Raw genomic sequence first — 25,030 nt, 5'->3', positions numbered from 1 at the left:
AACATTCCTCAGAAAGATATATTTCTATCATGTGCAAAGTTTAGTTTATGAAGATTTTTGCAATAACCTATGACATCACATGAGGATCATCAAACTTAAGGTGGATCTCTAAACCTTAAAATAATTTTTCAAATCAGCACGAAATGAGTTATAAAAGATATGATGGGATATATTAAGCACGTATAAAAACGCAATTTTGGATAAAAACACGATTTTCAATAAATTATTTCAGTACATATGAACAAGACTGGCGGATTTGAACTCGGGATCTGCGGTTCACCAGCCCGCTGCTTTAACCACTGAGCTGCGATGATAGACAATCAATTCGATCGATGCAAATAATTTCACAAAACATTAAATCGCCATCCAGTCCTGTGACGTAGTGTAATGAGCTGCCTTAAGCAACATGATATGAAAATACATATGTAGATACAAGTTTGCATATATTGCGCAAAATAAGAGATAATTTACTTTGATGTGTTTCAGAGTGTGGAACCGTGGCAGCTACACGGGAAAGCAAACCTCGGGGCGCCTCACACCACACACTGTTTGGGGTCTGGAGAGGTTCTCATCAGCTGTATGGGAGACGAAAGCGGAAACGCAAAAGGCACGGAGAAGTAATCTTTAATGATAAGTTGATACTTGAATAACAGTACAAATTGGAAGTAAAAACCGAAACATGTTTGATTTCTGTAGGTGGTTTTGTCCTGCTGGATGGACAGTCCTTCATCGTGAAGGGAAACTGGGAGATGGAACCGTTAAAATTTGGCTATGATTACTGGTATCAGCCGTACCACAATGTGTTGATCAGTACAGAATGGGGAGCCCCTAAAGCCTTTAGGAGTGGCTTCAACCCCCAACACGTGACAGATGGTAATTATTCACTGGGGATCTCCATTCAATTTAAAAAGAAGAAAAGATATTTTTTATGTGCTATCCTTGCTTTTTTCGTATTTTGAATGGATGTAACGATCACATGTTAGCGCCGCAACACGGTGCAAAATGTCCGATTTTATTTCAGAATTACTGTACATATGATTTTATCATAGGTCTTTACGGTCACCATCTGAATGTCATGGACTGGACCACTCATGAACTGATTAAAAGAATTGACCTTGGGCCAGATGGTCAGTTACCGCTTGAGATACGCTTCCTCCACGACCCCACGGCCACAGAGGGTTTCGTGGGCTGCGCGCTCAGCTCTACCGTGTTCCGGTTCTTCCGCGCCCCTGTAAGTACATTGGCGGCCATTTTGACATTTACATCATCTAAAGAAAATGAATAAAATTACTAGATTTAATGTAAGTTCACTGTTGTTTTGCAGAATGAACGAGTAAATTTGTATATTTAATGATTATAGAATGGGCAGTGGGAGGCGGAAAAAGTTATTAGTATTCCACCAAAGAAAGTGTCCGGCTGGGCAATGGACGTGATGCCAGGTACCAAGTGGTCTGCATAATGTACACCCTATCCTTCTTTGAAATATCTGTCGGTCATGATGAATCATTTAAGGGGATAAGAAACATATCGTTCGTTATATTTTATGTGAAACGAGAATGAACTTTTAAAGAAACGGTTTCACAAAAAATACATAAAATTTCATATTTTGGGGATGGAGGTTAAACAGTATCCAGATTGGCTGTGTCTGTGTTCTGTCTGAGGAAGTCATTGGAGTATTTTCGTGTTAAGTGTAAGCGGAAATACTTTGAATGCTGTATCTTGCGATATTCTAATTCCTTTTTTACGGATTATTTCCCCTGTAGATCACGGACATATTGATATCGCTAGTTCCTTTTTTACGGATTATTTCCCCTGTAGATCACGGACATATTGATATCGCTAGATGACCGCTATCTATTTCTCCTGTAGATCACGGACATATTGATATCGCTAGATGACCGCTATCTATTTCTCCTATAGGTCTGATCACGGACATATTGTTATCGCTGGATGACCGTTATCTATTTCTCCTATAGGTCTGATCACGGACATATTGTTATCGCTGGATGACCGCTATCTATTTCTCCTGTAGGTCTGATCACGGACATATTGTTATCGCTGGATGACCGCTATCTATTTCTCCTATAGGTCTGATCACGGACATATTGTTATCGCTGGATGACCGCTATCTATTTCTCCTGTAGGTCTGATCACGGACATATTGTTATCGCTAGATGACCGCTATCTATTTCTCCTGTAGGTCTGATCACGGACATATTGTTATCGCTAGATGACCGCTATCTATTTCTCCAGTAGGTCTGATCACGGACATATTGTTATCGCTAGATGACCGCTATCTATTTCTCCTGTAGGTCTGATCACGGACATATTGTTATCGCTAGATGACCGCTATCTGTACTTCAGTAACTGGTGCCACGGCGATATCCGGCAGTACGATATAACAGATAGAAGGAATCCGAAACTTGTGGGACAGGTAATGTTATTTCACTCAAAACACAGATAAATCCACTCGCTATAGATACCACGTCTGCTCCGGGGTTGAACTCGCGATACCACGTCTGCTCCGGGGTTGAACTCGCGACCTAACAGCGGGAGTCAAGCCGCTGAACTGTTCGACTATTTACTTGCTTTCAATAGCGTTGGGATTCTAGGCCCTCACATGATGAGGGAAGTCACACGTTCATTGAGAAAATTGATTGATAATGTAACAGGAAGGAAGAAAATGCAACGGACCAGACCGGAATTCGAGCTTGGGGCCCCCCGAATCGCTAGTCAGGTGCTCTACCAATTGAGCTATCTGACCACCGGCGATCGTACCCAGCTGACCGTTACAATTGTATATTGTTTAACATCCCTCTCGAGAATTTTTCACTCATATGGAAACGTCACCATTGCCGGTGAAGGGCTGCAAAATTTAGGTGCTTACGGCCTTTGAGCAGGGAGGGATCTATGGGTCATCGGGTTTCGTGGTCTTATCCGAAGGACCGCCCCATTCAGTCGCATTTTACGACAAGAAAGGGGTACTGAGGAACTATTCTAACCTGGATCGACACGGGACCGATCAATGAGAAAAGATTGAGAAAAGATATTTCTCGCTTTTGAGATTGAACTATTATCTAATTTTCTTTCTCAATCACCGTGTAGCGCGTGCGACAACGCGTGAGATTTCTCGGCAGGTCATGAGTTCAACCCAGGCGGAAGTAGGTATCCACATATAGTGAAATATTCAATATTTCTTCACTTAATGCAGATCTATTTAGGTAAGAGTTAACCGCAATTTATGTGAGATACATAGCGTTATTGTTATACCGAACGATGCAGGGTTTGATATTTACTTTTTTTAGCACTAGACCAGTCGGGCTACTTCAAATGATTTTTGCTAGACCTGACCTTACATCCACTTGCCCCGACCAACTTTCCAGAAACTAATAGTTTCTCCATATTTAAATGTACTTAATTCAAATGACAAACATTGAGTTTGCATGAACTAAAACATACTTAATTGTCTCAAAATAGAGCTTTAGTCTCGTCATTCAATTTAACGCTTTCATTTTCAAATACATTTTCTGTTTCTATAAATTCTACCTGGCATGGAAATTCTCTAGTCAATTGAAAATAAAATGGCCTCAACCGTTTTTTAAATCTCTATTTCATAAGTCTTGCTTGGTTTCTTCCCAACCTTTTACTTTTTTTCTCTTGGGACATCTTTCCTTGAGGACGAGAAGTCGTATTTGAATATAGAGACATTCCCGCACATATGTCAACACCGAAAAATGGCATTTTACAATTAATTTGATAAACACTTTCTTATATTTGATTCAAATAAACTAGGTTTTAAAAAAAAAAATGAAAATAAATTCATCTAAAACAACTTTACACACATTAACATCGAGTAGATGTCGTAAATCACCACTTCCGACCGCGACTTAATTATTAGAACTAAAAATAGAGATTGTGTCATCATGCGGTTATTCTTTTTAGTTAAGAATAAAATATCTTATGGTTTAAAATAAAGTTTCTTGTTATTTTTTCAACACGACCAGTCGGACTAGTAAATTGACATTTTACCCGACCGGACCTATCATTTAGTAGACTCAGTCGGTCGGACGTGCCTTAAATTAGTGTCAAACCCTGCGATGTAAAGAATTTTTCAATGAACAAGAAGGAAAACATTTTATCTTTTATGGAAATACCTGTCTTAAAAGATTTTCTATAAAAACCTCAAGGACAATGCTCTTACGTTCCAGGTATTCCTAGGAGGAAGTATTTGTAAAGATGGAAAGGTCAAGGTGCTAGATGACCCGGAACTAAAGGTAGTGATTCTATGAACTTCCATTTTAATGTACCACGGTTGTTTAACAAAGACGTACACGTAAGGGCTTTTTTAATTCACAAATATGTTTTCTCGAAAACGAATTCTAATAAAGCGCTTGATATCTATTTTAGGTATTTGATAATGATTCGCAAAATTCTGATACTCGTAAAAGAAACGCAAAATTTTGATCCAAATTTACAAAATGAATCTCCACGTAAAATGCTGGATTTATGGTATTTCATTTTTAACTACAAGTACGAATGATTATCTTTGGCTGATAATTTTATGAGAATGTGTTTTTGTCTGCAATGACGCCATTTGTTTTGTAGATATGATTTTATTTCATAAATTTTCAGAGCCAGCCCGATCCGGTGTACGTGAAAGGCGAACGCCTCCGCGGTTCCCCACAAATGATTCAGCTGAGTCTGGACGGGAAAAGATTGTACGTCACCACATCGCTCTACTCTAAGTGGGACGAACAATTCTACCCCGACATGCACAAGTAACTATTCTTACACAACTTCTTGTTTTTATCAACTTTTCAAAATGTAAGATTTATTCATAATTAAATAATTAGAGCAGAGTTTTATAAAACTCGTCCATTCCAATAATGATGATTTAACGATCTAATATGATGATAGCGATCAATTTGGCAAACTATCTATATTGATTTTTTTGTACCAGAAACGGATGCCAGATGTACATTTTGGACGTAAATAATGTCACGGGAGGTCTGTCCCTGAACCCGAATTTCCTCGTTGATTTCGGCAAAGAGCCCCAGGGTCCTATGCTAGCCCACGAGGTGAGGTACCCAGGAGGAGACTGCAGCTCGGATATCTGGCTGGCTCATACCGCCATAAAGAACAAGATGTAGATGTGCCGAAGTGAACTTTTAATGGACATCTAATAGATATCTAGTGGACGTGCAATCGATACCTAATGGACATTCTCATCACTGGAACAATTTCATTGGCTTTATAAGCCAGGCCATGTTAATTTACGTTAATGCTTTCACTATTGTTTAGTGGTTACATGATTTTTATGAACATGTGTGTAATTACTATGATTAACGGATGTGTAAATTGTATATCTATTGTTAATGGCTGTTAAATATGTAAACCAGAATTAAACTTACGCATTATAAAGCGTCTGATTTTCTGATGCACTTATTGAAGATGTACAGTATATGCCTACAATCGTCTAGCTGCAATAATGTAGCCCTATCCAATTTTTTTTTTAATTCTGACGTTTTCGGGATAGGGCTACAATTCCATAGGATCTCCGTAATGGTGCAAAATAATTTTATGAATAACCGATAATAAACTCTGTGTATTACTCCCAAATGTTGTTTACACCAAAAGGAGTACCAACTTTGTGCTCGGGCATGTCTAATAAAGGTGTTTTTCATTAAATATAATGTACAGCATGCAAAATTCTTCGTCTGCTCCGCCATGCTTGTTATCGCGAGATCTCGTAGGTGGATCTAATGAAAAGCCTAATCATTGACAATCAGCTCGAAAATGTAGTTACTCGAGCCACTTCGACAAAGAAAGGAAAATCATATTGTTGCAGAAAGAATTTACACTCTGCTGTTCGGTTTTAAACTTGATATTAAATTCAAACCTTTTCAATACCGACGAAATAGCTTTCGCCTCCATACTTTTCCATTGATGTAAATACTACCTTATATGGCATATGCAAATGATTTGACAACCGGAAGTTGAAACTTCAGTACATCAAACATGGCGCACAAATATGAATCGAGAAATTGGAATTTATCGAAATTGTTGAAAACGGTAGAACAGAGCCTCACAAATCTAAAGTTGCAGGTTGTAAATTTATATAATGACTAAGAAACATAGAATATCATTTTATTTACGTAAAGAAAGTCAGGAAATGTTTAGAATGAGCGCAAATGTTGCGGGAGTGAATCACTCCCGCATTTGCACCATTACGGAGATCCTAAGGAGTTGTAGCCCTCTCCCTAAAAAAAAAAAAAAAAAAAAAAAATCAGAGAGGGCTACATTATTGCAGCTAACAATCGTCCTATCTATGTCTTCCCAGAGATTAGAGTTAGAAACTCCAAACAAAGCACAGGGAAAGTCTTTCTTTATTATCACGGTGCATGGTTGGTTGTATATTGTATATATTCCTCTCGAGAATTTTTCACTCATATGGAGACGTCACCATTGCCGGTGAAGTTCTGCAGAATTATAGGACCTTTGCTTGGCGCTTTCCGCCTTCGAACAGGAAGGAATATTTACCGTGCTACACCTGCTGTGACACGGGGCCTTGGTTCTTGCGGTCTTATCCGAAGGACCACCCCATTTAGTCGCCTCTTACGACACGCAAGGGGTACTGAATAAGTGTTCTAACCCGGATCCCCACGGGTTCACGATGCTTGCTGTCACCTATTCACAGGTGAGGTTCTGTCGGAAGGCGTGGAGATACAACTTGACGTGAACCACTGAAAGTATAATGGACTGCATCACGGACACTATTGAACATATCCCTAAACGAATTAAAGATAGGTCAAATTCAATAAATAGATATAGATCCAATTAAATTGAAATTAAATGAAATTTCTTAGTAAAATATGCCCATCCTTAATGATTAATTGATTTAGAGATAGGCTAATAATTTGAAGATGATGTCGAATATTCAGTTTAGAAAAACAAGGTCAAATAGTGGAACATTAAAGATGGGTTTATTTCATTCATGATTAGATGGAACTGAATTAAACCTGTATGTTCTATCTCCACTTATATTCAATTCAATTAGAGATAGGCACAGGGACTAAGCCCGTTTTGGGCCCGAACTCTGTCACAGTTCGGGCCCAAAACGGGCTTAGCCCCTGTGGAGATAGGTCCAAATATTAGACCCAAGGCACAGCTGGGGTTTCTGCCCGCATCTCCTAAACTTAATTTGATTGATTGATTGGATATTATTTAACACCCCTCTTGAGAATCTGCAGAATTTAGGCCTATGCTCTGAGCTTACGGCCTTTGAGCAGGAAGGGATCTTTATCGTGCCACGGGTTAATTAACATCTCAGTCACTTCTTAAGATCTTTTAAGACCATCCTTTTTAAATATTCTAAAACCTTGCTTACCAAAACCATTTCACTTCTTCTAAGAAGTGACTGAGATGTTAACCATAACAGTTCCCAAGATGTGCATATTGATTAATGTGTTGAACTATAATAAGCCGAGAACTAAGATACAGTGTAGATAGCATATATAAATCTCATGCCTTCCACCCCATGCAAATTAAAAATAGACCTACCAATCAGGACGATTTGGACATGTTGGAATAAAATATGTATACTATCTGTAACCATATATATAATTCTGAGCTGTTTGTCGGAAAGTTTCACGCCGATGCCAAGACACGCTTTTCGATCCTCAACGGATGACAGTTCGCAAGATGTGCATCTTATTAATGTATTGAACTCTAATGAGATGAGAATTACCGTGAGGATACAGTTAGGATAACATAAAGATCTTGCATCCCACCCCACCCCCATGTGAATTAAATTCTTTTTGTGGTGTTACAATATTTATTTCCATATGAATATAGATGTAATACACTATTATACATTATACATGTATGTGGATATATGATGACAAAACATGATTATATATTATTGATGTCATTGTTAGAGAGAGAGAGAGAGAGAGAGAGAGAGAGAGAGAGAGAGTCCATGGATAGGCTATTATTTAAACATCTCATTATATATATATATATATATATATATATATATATATATATATATATATATATATAATTCAATAAAAAAATTGTTGTCCATCGCCAACAAATTAACGATCCCAGTACAAGAAATACCCCATGCAGCGAACATTTTGACACCTGTGCTAGAGGCAACTACAGCGTATTTCCATTTTATAAACTTAAAACAGAATCAACGTCCATGAGACTTGCTAAATGTTCATGCTTATTTTGTCCAAGTCACCTTTCCCGAACTTTTGTATTATGACGTCATGTATCTATTCCTTCCTCGCAAAGACTATCATGACGTCACAATAGACGTCTCTAAGATAAACAACTTTGTATTCATTATTAATTTGTATTCACCTGAGGATGGATGTTAAAATCCAGAAAGCGCTAGTGATTTAAATATATTTTGGAACTGTATATTTTCCTGGTTTTTTTTTTTATTGAATTATTTTGACTGTGTGATATCAACTCTTTCTATTTGGATTATATATATATATATATATATATATATATATATATATATATATATATATATAATGCGATGAGCCACCAGAAAACCAAGCTTATTGAGTATTTTCAATAAAATAAGATTTTAACATTTTCAGATAGGTTTTATATCAATAAATAAAAATATGAAATATTTCAGTGAAACTCCTTTTATATATTGAGTTATGACATTGCAAAGTTGACACCTTCCTCCTGAATACATGTATATTGCATTACGTTTATGTAACGTTACGTGTGTAATATTTTTATAACGTTTACTATTCTTTTAAGAACAGAAATCACTATAAGAATAGAAAATATTCACTTCTACGATAAAGTCATATTCATAACAACAAATTAATAACAGTCGGTGAGTAGTATTTTCATATCTTATGTACTCTAATTAATTCTGGGACAAAAGTGCAGAAAGGTAATTAATTTTACTAGAGTTTTAGCTACATATTATTTCGTCCGGTTCTTTACTGATAATACCTGACCGACTCATTGTAATTTTAGCGTATTTCAACGACTCTTTTCATCAAATACAAGTGAAATTTTTATTAAATCTTATTCGCACCGATTGTTTGCATCGGTGTTGCTAAAACACGGAATGGAAAACGGAACGGAATGAATTTTATGGCCATTAACATGATATTTTTGGCTGAATCACTTTTGTTTAATTTTTCAAATATTAAGGTAATTACATCCAAATTTAAAATGGCATTTTTTGAATTACAAAGATTAATGAATTCTCCAAGTAAATTTTGGACAAGAGGACAACCCCACAACAGATGATAGATTGACGTTTCTTCTTCGTTTTTACATATATCACATAAGTTTGAGTTTTCTTTGCCAATTTTAAACATAGAACTATTTGTAGTCAGAATGTAATGATTAATTCTGAATTGCAACCATTGTAATTTACTATTTTGAGTGATTGAAAAAGGCAGATCATATATTACTTTCCACTTTTATTGTGTGATGTTGAAATATCTATCCCACTTTTTTTCACCCACTGGCTTCACCATTTGTTTATTCAAAATTTTATACATGGGTTTAGATCCCTTTTTTGAAAATACAAAAACTTTGATATTCAATGGAATGTGTGGTTTAAGAATGATTTCCTCTCTATAGAAATTAAACTTCTTTATATCGTTCCGTATGACTTGCTTAATTTCCGTGTAAGTCAAATGGTTAATCTTAAGGTGGGTCCTTAGTCCTGAAATTTTGGGGTATAGGTAGCATTTTTTTGTTTGGAATCAATAAATTAACATTCAGAGTAATGAAAAAAGGCAAAACAGTTAAGGATTTCCATATTAATTTTCATTACAGACACTACTGAAGTCGTGTACCCCTATGTAGATTTTTATGAAATTCATTGGAAACAGTTATTTGTTGTTATTTTAAAATAAAGACAACAAAATATTTTTTGAATTGCATTTATTTATCGGGAAACATGTCAATAATTAAAACACATGCCATTTTCAATATGTTCATCAAGTTTTAGAATGATATGTGCAAAATTATTGAAATAGCGTTATTCTCCAAAATGTTAAAAAACAAACAAAAGTGGACGCATTTTCCTTATTGCATGGTTTACATATCATTTTTTTCTGTTTATATTAATAGATGTACATCTGTTATAGTTATTTATGAAAAAAAAATCCATACCTTTCCTTAATACATGTAATTTCAAATCTATAGCTTCCAGAGTATGTATACTCCCCCCATAAAAAAATGAAGTCTGGCACCATACAGTTGAGCTATTCAAAATCACTCGGGATTAAAATTTTATGTAATTTCATGAAAAGACACAGATAATGATTCCTTATCACCTTGGTAAAATGTTAGTAAAAAATAAAGGAAATCTATCGCATAATGAACTTGATAAAATAATTTAATGAAAACAGAGTTATTGTCCTTGGATTCAATATTTTGAAACATATCAATGACTTTTGAAATATAACTAAGACTTTTGAAATATTTTATGACTAACAAGATTTTTTACAATGACTATTGAAAAAGACTCCAACACAATTTATGTTCCTGTCATTAAATCATTGACTTTGCAAAATCCTATGACGTCACAGGAATGTGGAACTACGTTAATGTTGAATTGATTTTGAAGTTTTTCAAGACAAAATGTAAATACAATTTGTACCTAATAAATCATGGACACATTTTATACCTCTTTAATACTTTCATTATTTTTTATTTTTTACAGGTAAGATTTCTGCGCATTGTAAAAAATGTACGGTGAGATTGGGTCTCCTTGTCTACAACCCCTTCCAAGTTTAAAGAAATTAGACAGGATATCTGCTTGAGTTACACTGGGAACAGTATTATGTTGAAAAGTTGCAACCCACTGGCAAAAGGATGGTCCAAAATTGAAGTATTTCAGTTTCAGAAATGAATTTCCATGATCCTGAATCAAAAGCCTTTTCGAAATCAATCATTACTAAGACACCCGGTATATGGTTAATTTCTGTATAATTCATTAGATTATGTATTTTCTCCTATAAATCTCCCTGGAATAAATCCTGTCTGCTCAGAACTGATTATAGTGTCTAATACATGTCTCAGTCTTCTAGCAATACACCCCGACCCAATTTTGTAGACTACATTTAATAATGATATATGTCTCCAGTTATCTAAATAGAATTTACCTTTTTCCTTCTTTTTCCACACATGTTATAATCCCTCTGCTTTTGTGTAGATAATAGTTCCCCTATTTCATAACCATAATTTATAGATCTAATGACAAAATGTCCTATCTTTTTCCAAAATATTTTAAAAAAATTCCACAGTAAATCCATCGCTCCCTGGACTTTTGTTGTTAGCCATATTCTTCAATACTACCAAACCCTCATTATACATGTACATGTAATTTTACCTTCAACGGATATTTTCCCCCTTGTACGTAAGTTGTGGTACTTTATAGTCCTTTAATTTATCATTTAAATAAATTTTGGACTCTTTCTGTTGTTGGGGATTATATAGATTTTTGTAAAATGTCTCACTTTCTCTTAAAATTTTATTTTGTTTTGTTATTTCTATTTGCATGTCATTATCAGTTTTAATTATCTTAGGTATTATCTTACTTGTATAATTGCGATTTTCAAGATTTGAAAAGTAATTTGTTGGTTTTTCGCCTTCATTAATCCATTTAGCATGGGATCTCACCATATTACCCATTAGTTTCTGCATTCTTAATGTTTCTAATTCTTTTTTCTTTTCATTTATTGTATCCATATGATGTTCATAATCATCTCTTAATTATAAAAGGCCATCTAACAATTCTTTTTCCTTTTTCACTTAATTCTTTTTTTCTTTCTTTTACATAGCTTGCAAAGGATATTGTTTTTGTTCTAATTTCCATCAACAGTCTCTAAATATAGGTGGTCATTAATCGAGAATTGTATTTCAGAATCTGGCATATCCATTAAGGAGGCACTATTGTATATTGGTAAGGCATATTGCATTTTAATTTGGATTATATAGTGTGAATTAAAATAGCCCTACCTCCACTCATGTGAATTAAAATAGCCCTAACCCCACTCATGTGAATTAAAATAGCCCTAACCCCACTCATGTGAATTAAAAATAGCCCAAACCCCACTCATGTGAATTAAAAGTAGTCCTAACCCCACTCTTGTGAATTAAAAATAGCCCTACCCCCACTCTTGTGAATTAAAAATAGTCCTACCCCCACTCATGTGAATTAAAAATAGTCCTACTCCCACTCATGTGAATTAAAAATAGCCCTAACCCCACTCATGGGAATTAAAAATAGCCCTAACTCCATTCATGTGAATTAAAAGTAGTCCTACCCCCACTCTTGTGAATTAAAAATAGCCCTACCCCCACTCTTGTGAATTAAAAATAGCCCTAACCCCACTCATGCGAATTAAAAATAGTCCTACTCCCACTCATGTGAATTAAAAATAGTCCTATCCCCACTCTTGTGAATTAAAAATAGTCCTACCCCCACTCATGTGAATTAAAAATAGCCATAACCCCACTCTTGTGATTTAAAATAGTCCTACCCCACCCCTGTGAATGACAAATAGCTCTACCCCCACCCATGTGAATTAGATATAGTCCTACCCCCACCCATGTGAATTAATCAAAGGCCTCAGAATCGACTCGTCCGCGATTTCCAACAAGAGGTGGGAGGGGGGGGTATATACATACACCGTCTCATAAGCTTAATCTGAATCTTTAAAGTATGGTAAAACAAATTGTACATTTATGCATAAGTTTATTATGCTTATATAACTAGATATCTATGAAATTTCAACGTCACAAACTAGGAACACGACACATTGGCTAGAGGAATTTATCTATAAAAGCTTCAAAAGTTGTGTGAACATAAAGGTTCAAGATCAAAGGTCACTAGATGGTACCCAGCACATCTACATGAGATGATCATGTACATGTCAAATATCAAAAGCCTACCGCGAAAGACAAAGCAGAACCTGCTCGGACACAATTTGTTGCAGGTATCGATACAAATTATTCTCTTGAAATCTTCAAATATCTCGATCGCCTCTTCCATCTTTCTGTTCACATGGGACACGTTTGATTGAACAACTCGAGTTACTAGGGTTGTACATAAACCGAGTATTCTATAACACTAGAGTTGTACATAAACCGAGTATTCCATAACACTAGAGTTGTACATAAACCGAGTATTCCATAACACTAGAGTTGTACATAAACCGAGTATTCCATAACACTAGAGTTGTACATAAACCGAGTATTCCATAACACTAGAGTTGTACATAAACCGAGTATTCCATAACACTAGAGTTGAACACGGGTTGGAAAAGTTTACTCCTGACTTTAGCGGGAGCATCAAGTGTTCAACATGGCGGAAAATTAAGAGAAATGTGAAATTATTTGGGGGGGGGGAAGCAAAATTACCACGAAAAAGATACATATTACGAAAGTTAAGTAAATGATTAAAAAAAAAGATTGATATAGATATTTGTAAATAGGTGTATGTTTGCCAATATATTGCAGATAAAGTCAATTTATGGGGTGATGGAGTTTTACGAAGAGGCTTACTTTTACAATCGATCCGATTATTATGTTTATTGATAGAGTATTGTAAACTTTTTAGCAACTCCTATTCTGTCTACATTTGTTCAACACTTTCGCAATGTACAACTCGTATTAATCCATTGCGAATTTACTGTATATCATAAATGTATCATAGCGTGCTCAATATAAGCAGGCGAACACGAGTTATCCTGACATTTCTAAATAATGTGTCATCAGCCCTCAAAGTTTAAAAGTTCTCTATATATCACATCTTAGGATCCTGGCTCCCCCAGGAACAAATCAACCCCCACCCACCCACCCACAAACCTACCTTTGAATGACAGCTCTATACTAGATCAAAAAGGTGAGATCTGGGTAGCTTGTCGAGATATGTTTTTTCATAGCCCCTCCCTCTCATTTTCAAAAAAAGTTTACGTCCTTGTTTCCCTCTCTTCCGTGTTGAATATCTAGGTCTAAAAGTGTGGACAACCAATACGTGATATGTAATTGTATACATGTATATCAATTAATATACACAGTAGAATCAACAATGTTTGTGGTAATTCAATGACTCATGAAAATTGGCCCCCATGAAAAACGATTATTCCCCAGTGTACTAGTATATTCTTTACATTATCGATATAAGCATTTGACATGCGCTTGTCCTTTAGAAATGCCATACCCCGTGGATAACCGGATTAGAATGGCTCCTCAATACCCCTTGTTTGTCGTAAGAGGCGACTAAATGGGGCGATCCTTCCGATAAGACTGGAAAAACCAAGGCCCCGTGTGACAAAGAGTGTGGCACGATAAATATCCACCCCTGCTCAAAGGCCGTAGAGCATGGGCCTACACCTTGCAGCCAATCACCGGCAATGATGACGTCTCCATTTGATTGATTGGTTGCTTCCGGGATGTTTCACTCATATTGAGAGGTCACCATCTGTAGGTGAAGTACCACAAAGGAAGACCCGGCCAATATTTAGCGCTCAGCGCCTTAGTAGTGAGGGCTCTTTCGTGCCAACTGCCAACACATGCCGCGACACGGAAACTCCGTTGTTAAGGTGATACCTGAACGACCCGTGATTCTCGTTTCTAAATGCCGAGCTTTTTGCGAAGTAGCAATCACTACCTATTTTGATAGCTTAGGTTTGTCATATGATTGGAAAATACTCAAAAGGGACGTTAAACAATATTAAATCAATCAATATTAGGTTTGACGTGGCCATGGCACGAACGGGGCTTGAATTCACGACCTCCTGGTTACGAAGCGAACACTCTACTACTGAGCTACCACAATCCCATATGAGTGGGACATCAAACAATATATACAACATGAATGCGGTAAAGTCTTTGAATTTTGCAAATACCACTCCCAATTTTTTTCATATTTGGAGTTGGTCCCTTTATATTATAAAAGTCAGCCGTCGATTGTAAAAGTAAGCCTCTTCGTAAAACTCCGATTATAAATGGTCTACGTTTAGATAATTTTGATGATATTTACACTATTTTAGTAGTGCATGTACAAGTGTATTCATGTAATAGGAATTAAATACGTCTCGGTATTAGAATGAACTACCGCATTTCAGTAAATTGCCATCGATACGATGGCACCACACCAAAGTAATTTACGACAAAAAAGTGATATCGACAAAACCATTAGTAAAAAGATAACTGCATAAATATGTGCAAGCATTGAGGTGTACGTGATGTACATAAATCTAATTATGTACATAGAATCTAATTAGTTTCCCAGAAAACCCTTCAACTTTAATTTTAAGTTTTGTTTGTTTTGTTTTGTTTTTTTTGGAGGGGGGTGTTAAGGATTTTTTAAATCTTTTTTGTTTTTGTTTATATGTTTATCATTTTGTTATCAATCATTTCTGAGTCATAAGGTATTTAGTATTCGGTAAACTTTCCAAAAATCGCCAGTCTGTGTTCACTTTCACTTACGAACTCCTCAACTATTTTTTCTGGATTCAGTTCATCAGTCTCATTTTTATGAACAAGCAATAAAAGCATATTGTTTGTTCGTATTTGGCTCATTGTTGATCTCCGTGATGTTTTCAATCTTTTCAAGGCGCTGAATGAGCGCTCACTGGTAGCGTTAGTTGCAGGAAGTACCAAAATTAGTTTGAGAATTTTGAGGATCTCGGCAAACAGACTTTTTTCAATTGAATGTCTGAAAAATTCAACCACACTTGGTATATCTGGCGTAAAGTCTTTTGGCAAAACAGTCTTTAACATTATAAGCTGGCAGTGAAGATCCTTTGGCTTCAAATCTGTATCATATAGGGTCGTGACAAAATTGAATTCTTCTTCAAACGTTTGACCTGTGCAAGCCTTAATTACGAGGTTTTCAAGATTAACATAAGCTTTGTAACCTGGTTGGTCAAATCTAGATTTTATGCCAGCTAAAAGCAGATCTAATGCCTCGTAGAAATCTTTCCTATACATATCTGCACACGATGAAAAAGTATGTGCTGCTGTCCCATCATCAAGTTTACGAGGAATTTGCGTTTTCTAGGAAGAACAGGATCATCGATGTTCATCTTTTTTGCTTTTTCAACAACTTCCTCGTAAAACTGAGTGAAGATTGTCTCATCTCGGAGACTTTGCAAAGCACTCATTGTCGTTGATGCCATTTTTTGACCATCACTCGCCGATAGATTTGGAGCCTGCAGAGCCCTTGCCAAATTATTGAATTAGCCCCAATGTCAGAAAGACAGTACATCCCTAATAAATCTTCATGAGCGGTAAAAATTTTATCAACCCATCGAATGCATAAAACAAGTTGCTCTTTGTTGGAAATATCTCGTGTTTCGTCTGCCATTATTGAAAAGAATTCAGACGATTTGATGAAAGCAACAATTTGTCGCAAAACCTGCAACCCCATCACCTGCAAAATTTCATTTTGTATATCTGGAGCAACATACTTATTTGTCTTGCGTTGTAGCCATTCCTGAAGCTGGGGATCGCGTTTAGCCTCTAGCATGAGAAGTTGATTAAAGTTCGAGTTTTTCTCGTCTTTGTCACCCCAAAGAGCGATTCCTTGTCGAGCAAGAAACTAATGTTGTGATTTTAAGCAAATAACCTCTGTTAGACTTCTTCTCGACTTCGTGCGTCTTTGAAAGACATTCTCCAACATCTTTAACCTCCTCTTTTATCGTAAACTCCCTTTCCATTGCCTCTTTATGGCAATCAATTTTCTCGTGTGCGGCGAATTTTGTGGTTGCCTTTTTCCAGTTTTTAAAGCCGCTTGATATGAAAGATTTTTCTTTCTTGTGACAACTGAGAGTCTTCTTCTGAAATGATTTTATGCAAGGAAAACAGAATACAACATCTTTGATTTCTACATAATGTAACTAAGACCACCGATCAAACCAGGAGGCATTGAAAGATCTCATCTTTTTACCAAACTTTTTTGCTGGAAAGAAAATATTCCGTGGCTGATTTGGGGTACTACCGATCTCTGGTGTATGCCATTTTTCATGTACAACCTGGACCTTTTGAACTGGTATTTCTGAGATATCATCTTCTGAAGAAGAAGAAGAATCAATAAAGGAAGCAACCTTAACATGTTTGTCTGTTTCTTTGTTTGCAGTTTCCCCCAATTTACCTGTTTCAATAGACTCCTCATTTGTGTTAGACTCCAAGAGTGGGGAAGGACTATCTTGTGATTGTTTTGGTTCAAATGAGCGATGAGGTTCAGAATCCTCAAAGGATAACCTCGAACGCTTTGAAAGAGGTTCCTCATGCTTGTGAATACAGGCAACAAAATGATTAGGTGTCCAACCATCTATTTTTGTAGCAATTGTTTGAGTCCACATGATGTGGATATCATCCTGATATTCTTTAGCATCCGCACGGTCAAGAGGAACAATAATCTGATTATGATCTTGTCTGTTTACACCAGGGTTTTGCACCTCGGGGAAAATCGACATGATTGGTTTCTGCAAAACGTTAGAAGCTACGAACATATGTAAAAGGCTTGAATAGTAACCGTTCTGGGTTGTTTTTATTGTTTCCTTTTGTAACGAAGCAATCAAATCACCAGTAATTAAACACTCTTCTGACAGGGAACTTTCAAAGACATATTGAAGTGAACTTTTGTTTGTGGACATGGTCACAAAAGTGTTTTCATTCGTGTAGCGCTTCAGTTTTGAAACAAGTTCAAACACAATTCGTACCCTCATTTCCTTAAAATTGTCCTCATGTCCAAACACAAAAGAGAGAGAGTTCTGAATAAACAATTCCCATCACCATATATCTGAATCGGGATAAGCTCAGGAACATCATTTGGATAAAGCTTTGAGGAAACAGCATCTTTTCGAATATTCAAAGTCGGGATATTAGGTATGCTTGTTGGAAGAGGATATTTCTTAAAAATTTGCCCTTTGAGTCCAACAAGAAAACTTAGTGCTCCCCATCCCTTTTTCCCTGCATTCCTTGCTTCTTTGTGCACTTTTTCGAAAAATGCCTTTCTTTCGTCCGTCTGGGCATACATTGTGAAATATAATCAAAGTTAAAACTGTGCGGAAGGTTGATCTTACACTGATACGATAGTGTCTACTCTTGGACCAAGAATGAGACAGGTCTTGACAGCCTGAGACTTTACAAGCTTTGAAAAAGTTGTTACACGTCATGACCTACGTCACATTGGGGGTGTTACGTCACTGATAAATAGTACTTCACACATTGTCGGGTTTACCTTTACCATAAAAACTGTGATGATAAAAAAGTCAACAATTCATCATATTAGCTTTACAAAAAGATTTTAAATATATTCAAACGTTGAACTGGTATTAGGGCAGTTGGGCATAGACATTTTTGTATCAAGACGAAGTTTCTATGAACAAGCTATCTAATGAATTATTAGACCTTGAAAGTTAGTCAAGGTCACACATATTGGATACCTTTTGATCAGTCGTCCCTTGCGAGATTTTTTCACTCGTATGAGTTGTCAACAAATACCGGTAAAGGACTTTAAACGACACTAGTGCCGGACACTTGGCAAAGGAACAGTCACTACATATCATAGGTTTGACGCCAGATGCGGAGCTGGGAACGAGAACCGAACCATTACCTCATGATTACGACCTTTTGGATGATGCCCTAAGAAATGTTAAGGCATTTAAAAGTGCTCGACATCTGTAATTCAATTCATCAATAAAAAGTAATTTTAATCAAACTAAATATAAAAGTTGCATTGACAAGTGAAAAATGAGCCCCTTAAATGTTCAATAAGACATCATAATTAATTTGTTTAAATGGAGATTGTGATCAGAGAATGTTAAACTTTAATGTTTATAGTTAAAGAAAAAAGATACAAATTACAATCTGAATTAAAATTTGAACTGGTATATTCAACTCGTCTACAGTACAGTACACCTCAATACATGGAAGCGTATCGTAGAAAAGCGGAATTCTTTTTATCCTTAACCAACTTGCCATTATTTTGACTTAAATGTTTGAGGAAACACAGCAGTTTATAATTTTAGCCTAAATTTCAAATCATAATACATATTTGTGTATCTGTGACTGTATGTTTTCAGTGTACCTTTTGGGGGAATTTGAGAGATTCACCACCATTTCAACTAGGGTATATTGAGGTCCTCAAAGGAATCCTAGATTTGTCAAGGTACATGTATCAATCTTCCTATAATTGAATGTAATGATTATGTTTTCAAGATTTTAAAGGAGATTATTCTGTCACGTAGAAAGCAAGATCATTTTATCTGTCCTTAAAGTTTTGGCCAAGCTATAGTGTCACTGCATGCAGATAATTATGTTTCTTAAAAAATTGTTATAGTATTTAAACATGTTTTTACGGTTGTATATATATGTAACACATGTATGTGTTCAGTGTTTTATTATGTAAAATCTACTTGAGAGTCCAACTACATTTACAAATTATGTACATGCATACAAAGGCACAAACACAATTTCTACCTCAAAACGTTCATTTGATACAAGTCAGAAAAATTAAGATTATAAGAATAAAGCAAATAATTGTACATGTAGCAGATCTTAGAAATATTTTCATGAAAACATGAAAACATACATTATTGCTTATGCTACATGTATCAGTTTGCCTGTCTTTCTCTCTTGGTTGAGTATAGTACATTTGTACACTTGCAGATGACACACACTGTTTCATGGAATACTGAATCTTAATTATTGACAAATCGTATGATTTCATAATATTACATTTTTTGTTACATGTACTGAATAACTGCATGATTTTTTTTCCTTCTAGAAGCCATATGTTTTAATTGCTGCCCAACAAATAGTACAGTGTCTTTGTGTAAATTGTAAGTATTCAGTGTCTTAGTATAAATCGTAAGTATTTTGAAGCATGTTGTTACAGTTAATTTATTTATGTCTCCCCTCTTCCAGTGGGAGACATATTGTTTTTGTACTTTCTGTCTGTCCATCTGTCTGTCACAAATTTTTGTGAATGCTTTTCCTCCTATATGGCGTATCGGATTGACTTGAAACTTTGTACAATGCTTCATTGCAATATGTAGATGTGCATATTGTTGGGACGGGATGATCCAATTATTTTCCTAAAAGTTATAGTGGATCTAAGAGGGATGGAAGACGTTTAAATAGCTTGTGAATGCTTCTCCTCTGATATAGACTATCAGAGTTAGACTTAAAACTTTTGACAATACTTCAATGTCATTTGCAAATAGGCAGATTGTAGGGACAGGAAGATCCAATTGTTTTCTTAAAATATGAGGGGTGGAGGGTATAAAATAGTTTATGAACACTTGTATATGGTTTATTGGAGGTCATAATGCTTATATGCTACTGCTCATGCTTTCTCCTCCACACAATGCAGTACAATAAGGGACAGTTTCACTCATCGAACTTCCAATTTGGGGAGCTCAGGGAGACATTTGTATTTCCTAAAAAACAATCTTTAGTTTCAAATTTTGATTGTGGTATTTTTGTTTCTCTTCTATAAAATGTTAATTATATTGAATATCTATTTTTAAAAAAATCATAAAATATATACATGTATGTAAAGTTATAATTAAGATTTTTCTTTCTGGTAAAATAGGCATATAGTGTATATGCAGTGTAGATAGAAATAAATCACATAGCATAGAAAAATTCCAACTTGATTTTAGCTCACATGAGCTGAAAGCTTGAAAGAGCAATTCTGATCACTTTTTGCTGTCATCAGTCCATTTGTTCAACTTTTTCAACTTCTTCTCCAGAATCATAATGTTAATTTCAACCTAACTTGCCACCCTTCACAGGGGAGATAATAACAAAAATAGGGTGGGGTCATTTAAAAATCTTCTAAAAAAAACTACAGGGCCAGAGGAGCTGAATTCCTGACATAGTGTAGATTCAAGTTTATTAAAATCATGACCCCTAGGGATAGGATGGGGCCACAATAGGGGATGAAAGTTTTACATGGAAATGTATGGGGAAAATCTTAAAAAATCTTCCTCTCAAGAACCACTGGGCCAGGAAATTTACAAGAAAGCTTCCGGATATAGTGCAGATTCAAGTTTATTAAAATCATGGCCCCCGAGGGTAGGATGGGGCCACAATTGCGGACCAAAGTTTTACATAGAAATATATAGGGAAAATATTTTAAATCTTCTTCTCAAAACCAATGGACCAGAAAAGTTTATATTTACATGAAAGCTTCCTGACGTAGTGCAGATTCAAGTTTGTTAAAACCATGGTCCCCAGGGGGTAGGATTGGGCCACAATTATAAGGGATCAAAATTTCACATACAAATATATAGGGGAAATCTTTTAAAATTTTCTAAAGAAGCACTGAGCCAGAAAGGCTTACAGTTATGTGAAAGCTTCCTGACATAGTGCAGATTTTAAGTTTGTTAAAACCATGTCCCCCCCCCCCCCCCGGAAGGGTGGGACCATGATAGGGGATCACAGTTTAACATACAGATATATAGGGAAAATCTTTTTCTCAAGAACTATTGGGACAACGAAATTTACATTTACATGAATGCTTCCTGACATGGTGCAGATTCAATTTTTGTAATAATGGTTATGGGAGTAGGTTGGGGCCACAATAGGGATCAACCTTTACATGCAAATATACAAGAACGATCTTTAGATATGGGCCAAGGTAACTCATGTGAGCAAATGTGGCCCATGGGCCTCTTGTCTTTAATGCTATTGATACTAAATCGAAACTGAATAGATAATTAGAAGGAGTAATTAAGACAAGACTTTACCAAACTTTGAATTAATTTCATGATTCCAGGGTTAGGGACTTTAGTTCCAAGGTGATTATTGTCCTTATCATTTGAAAGACTTTTTTAAGTTTGCTGATACAGTGTAAAAAGTATGTGCATAATTAGGAAAAGCAGAAAAGGATGCACCAAAATTGTGAATTTTACAACCCCAGGGCTTTGACTTTAGGACGGGTCCAAATTAGTTAACATCATGTTGTGTTGATTTACCTATATTATATCATGCAAAGCCTTTTAAGTTGGTACTATAGAGAACCTTCACTGCTACGGCCCTGAGCGTTAAGCATAGATCTAAATTTATGGTACCTCACCTACAACTGATGAAGTCTCAATATGAGTGAAAAATTCTTGACGAACATAAAAAACAATCAATCAGTATTTATATTTCATACTGGAAAATGAAATTTAGATAGCTTATATTGATCATTGTGATTTTTTTTCTTTCAGATTCATTTTGAGGAAATTGCTGGTGTGCAGTGCACATTCCTAGATGAATTCATCAGTTTACATTAAGGATCTACCTTCAAATCCTGTAATATGGTGTCTGTGATACTCTAAAGTGCATGTCACAGACTAAAGTTAGAAAGATAACTTCCAAGAATTTTTAAGAAATTGTTATAACTTTAAAATGTATGTATATATACTGATATTGAATTAAATTTAATAAAATTTCAGCATCTGATTTTATGTATACATAGACATATTGTAGAGATTTTCCACTCTAAAGGTTTACTTTCTTTAATATTTAAGAGTTAAGACTTAAAAAAAACTTTTATGCAGATACAGTGGTGTAACATTGTCTTACTTTCTGATCAATACATATAGATAAGAAAACTATGTATATTTAAAGACATGTGGGGAATTTTCAACCATTCAATTTCCATTTACGAGGAGTAACTTGTACATAGTACTTCTTCAACTTTAATACTGTATAACTATAACTACCTGCTTGCATGCATTGCAGAGCACAGCCGTAGTAATGATTCACATTTGCTGATGAATTGCTTTAGTATAAAGAGTAAAATTGGTACGTTAAGTTTTAAATTTAAATATGTTTATATTCATATAATTTTATAAATCCTGCTAATCTAGCTTTTTCCTAAGTGAGGTGTATGGCACGCCATATTTATATCTTTTCCTATCAGGATATCGTATATAATATATGAAGTATCTTTTATTTCTGATAAGATATCTAATAAATCTTATAAGATATCTCATATAATTTACAGTTATAAAATATCTAAGATATCGATATATATTACAGGGGATGCTTACTCCTCCTAGGCACCTGATCCCACCTCTAGTGTGTCCACTGTCCAGGGGTCCGTGCGTGCCCAACTATCTATTTTGTATTGCTTGTAGGAGTTATGAGATTGATCACTGTTCGTTATCTTCACCTTTCATAATGTATAAATTATGTAAGATATATCCTAAGCTTTATAAGATATCTTGTATATCAAACATGATATCTTATGATATTTATTTTGATATGATATCTTATAAAACATAGATATCTTAAATGTTTTATAAGATTTCTCATAAGCTTACATATCTTATAAGATATCTCATAAACAATTTTTAAAAAATTATCTCATAAACTTTATGATATATCTCATGATACATGGAAGATATCTGATATGTTTTATGATATATCTTGTAAAAGTAAATTCATATGATAAAGTTTACAAGATATCTTATAAAAATTCGTTTTTGCGATATCTTTTAAAATATATAAGATATCTTATAAAGTTTGAGATATCTTAAAAGACATTGAATTATATCTAATTTAGATGTATGTCTTATAAGATATCTTATAACGTATATTGTTAAGAAAAAAATATAAAATATATCATATCTTTTATACAATTATAAAGGATACAATTAAGAAATTTCATTAACTTTAGAAGATATTTGTTAAAAATCCTTGACAAGAGAAAAATCTTTTGTCTTGCCCACTCTTCAAAATCCTTAATCGAGGAAGGTGAATTTTTCTCCTAAGTTCGAAAAAATTCTTGATTTCTTAATTCCTGGGGGTTGGGGTTAAAAACTTTCTACCAACGATCATTTTTTTTTCTTACCTTCGATTTCGTAATTCGGGGAGGAATGGGGGGGGGGGGGGGGGGGGGGACATATATATACAAATTCTCCATCCATACTAGTTTGCAGTTCTGTCTTTACCCTAACTACCACTATAAATGAAAATGGAGGAAAGCAGTCACCCCAATTTTTCTATTTGCATGTTATATACAATTGAATTATTACCGTTGCCCCCCCCCCAACCCAAAGAAGAAAAGCCCCCCCCCCCCCCCCCCCCCCCCCATCATGACACGACAATAAGACTAAATATCGGTTAAACTGCATTTTATTAATACAATCTAGATCTTTAAATAACTTTAACTTCCTGAACTTTTCACTCATTCACAATCATCACTGGTATGACAGTACTTAACTGAATTTTCTACGTAATTGCAATGTATTGATGATACATGTATATCATATAGAGCGCGTTTGATTACAAGCAAACCGAAACCGGATTCGTAAACCGTGTCGTTTGTTTCTGCAAAACCGGAACCAGATTCGAGAAACCGCGAATCCTGCTCTGAGGCTGGATTTTTTGGTTTCAAGATGGCGGCCGATAAAGTTCCATAAGTTTTGTCATTTCATTATTGAAGTTTTGTTATTTGTTAATCCTTATAGATTGTTAGATTGTTTGCGTACGTGCAAATGTCAACAACAGAATGCTATTTTGGGACAGTTTTACCTATATAATTACCAAACAGACGGAAAACCAAAGCAAGACGCACATGGCCTAGACGTTCCCTGTAAATACATGTGTACTGGTTATGGAAACGCATTTACACATTAGCTAGGGTTAACATTCAATAAAAAGAAGAAATAAATCACAGGTCGTTCCGTACCCAAATCAGTCCGGCTATCGAAAGAAATTTACAACAGGTTGGGAATAATACGTATAAAGGTCAATTCCTTCATCCTCAAACAAAAACTCAAGCCATGGATAGCATTCTACATTACTGACAGCCATCTTGCTAAAATCCAGTTTCGGTTTGAGCGTTTGATTACAAGCAGTTGGTTTACGAAACCAGATTCAAAAACCGAATCCAGTTTTGTTGTAATCAAACACGCTCATAGAAAATGACTATAGCTTTGGCAGATTTATTTCTGGTTTCCTTCACTGCGGAATTTGACCTCACCTCTAACCTTTTAATGGGTCAAAAAAC

General features: G+C 35.4%; 1 protein-coding gene and 1 long non-coding RNA gene across 4 annotated transcripts in view; both read left to right on the top strand.

Annotated features, from left to right (window-relative positions):
• The window catches only part of LOC125657858 (methanethiol oxidase-like), a 52,853-nt gene extending 47,432 nt beyond the window's left edge, over positions 1-5,421 (top strand). For all 3 annotated transcript variants that reach the window (XM_056149309.1, XM_056149310.1, XM_056149311.1), the window contains exons 4-11: positions 487-607; positions 697-873; positions 1,050-1,231; positions 1,361-1,439; positions 2,313-2,434; positions 4,209-4,274; positions 4,633-4,778; positions 4,961-5,421. In XM_056149309.1, the coding sequence (XP_056005284.1) occupies positions 487-607; positions 697-873; positions 1,050-1,231; positions 1,361-1,439; positions 2,313-2,434; positions 4,209-4,274; positions 4,633-4,778; positions 4,961-5,150 (1,083 nt within the window). In that variant the 3' untranslated portion in view covers positions 5,151-5,421. The remainder of the gene's footprint in view (positions 1-486; positions 608-696; positions 874-1,049; positions 1,232-1,360; positions 1,440-2,312; positions 2,435-4,208; positions 4,275-4,632; positions 4,779-4,960) is intronic.
• A 5,687-nt stretch (positions 5,422-11,108) lies between these two features.
• Positions 11,109-22,449, top strand: LOC125657582 (uncharacterized). The gene is made up of 4 exons (XR_008798572.1): positions 11,109-11,965; positions 19,101-19,186; positions 19,805-19,859; positions 22,239-22,449. It is a non-coding gene; the product is annotated as an uncharacterized LOC125657582 (long non-coding RNA).
• Positions 22,450-25,030: the final 2,581 nt, after the last annotated feature.

Source organism: Ostrea edulis, chromosome 9 (assembly GCF_947568905.1).
Source record: "Ostrea edulis chromosome 9, xbOstEdul1.1, whole genome shotgun sequence".
NCBI classification, from domain to species: Eukaryota; Metazoa; Mollusca; class Bivalvia; order Ostreida; family Ostreidae; genus Ostrea; species Ostrea edulis.
Note: the sequence above shows the minus strand (reverse complement) of the source record. Positions and strands in the feature narration are given on the sequence as shown.